The sequence below is a fragment of the Pygoscelis adeliae genome, unplaced genomic scaffold (assembly GCF_000699105.1).
Source record: "Pygoscelis adeliae isolate BGI_AS28 unplaced genomic scaffold, ASM69910v1 Scaffold262, whole genome shotgun sequence".
NCBI classification, from domain to species: domain Eukaryota; kingdom Metazoa; phylum Chordata; class Aves; order Sphenisciformes; family Spheniscidae; genus Pygoscelis; species Pygoscelis adeliae.
The window spans coordinates 1,979,560-1,980,362 of NW_008824184.1; the positions used below are offsets into that span (position 1 = coordinate 1,979,560).

Below are 803 nucleotides of genomic sequence, written 5' to 3' on the forward strand. Positions count from 1 at the left end.
GTGGGATGACTTCAGCTGGGGGGAAACCACCTCCCCAGGGAGCCCCGGGGAGCCCCGACCCACCCGGCACCCGCTGGATGCAGCACTTTGGCTGGGAGCGAGGTTATCCCGGCTGCAGTCACGGGGCTGTTTATTCACTGGCTCCATTTCCTGGGCTCCAGGGCCAGTACCGCTGGGAACAAAAAGCCAATGGCTTATTACTACTGTGCAATTAAGGTGCACCCATCCTTGGTGAGCCAGCGGGCAGCTGAGCACCCTCTGTCCCTGCAGGGTGCGGAGCCATGAAGCTGAACGAGCGGAGCCTGGCCTTTTATGCCACCTGCGACTCCCCGGCCGACAACGCTGGCTTTCTCTACAAGCGTGGTGAGCGGCACACAGCGTACCATCGCCGCTGGTTCGTGCTGAAGGGCAACATGCTCTTCTACTTCGAGGAGCGGGAGAGCCGGGAGCCAGTGGGCGTCATCGTGCTGGAGGGTTGCACCGTGGAGCTCTGCGATTCAGCTGAGGAATTCACCTTTGCCATCCGCTTCAGCGGTGCCAAGTCTCGCACCTATGTGCTGGCAGCTGAGAGCCAGGCTGCCATGGAGTCGTGGGTGAAGTCTCTTTCGCGAGCCAGCTTTGACTACTTGCGCCTGGTGGTGCGGGAGCTGGAGAAGCAGCTGGAGGAGATGCGCTGGGGGCCGGCCGGTGGATGTGGAGGCTGCCGGCAGTTACCTGGCTCCTGGAAGCCAAAGCCCTCAGGGCCAGAGCGGTCCCCGGAGCGGCTGCCAGCTCTGCCCCGCCACCTGCCGAAGGGGGACGGC

The 803-nt window shown here is 63.6% G+C and overlaps 1 protein-coding gene across 1 annotated transcript in view; it reads left to right on the top strand.

Annotated features, from left to right (window-relative positions):
• The first annotated feature begins 281 nt into the window (after window positions 1–281).
• Window positions 282–803, top strand: part of FAM109A (family with sequence similarity 109, member A) — a 1,066-nt gene continuing 544 nt past the window's right edge. Inside the window, exon 1 of the mRNA XM_009334456.1 lies at window positions 282–801. Within this exon, the coding sequence (XP_009332731.1) occupies window positions 282–801 (520 nt within the window). The remainder of the gene's footprint in view (window positions 802–803) is intronic.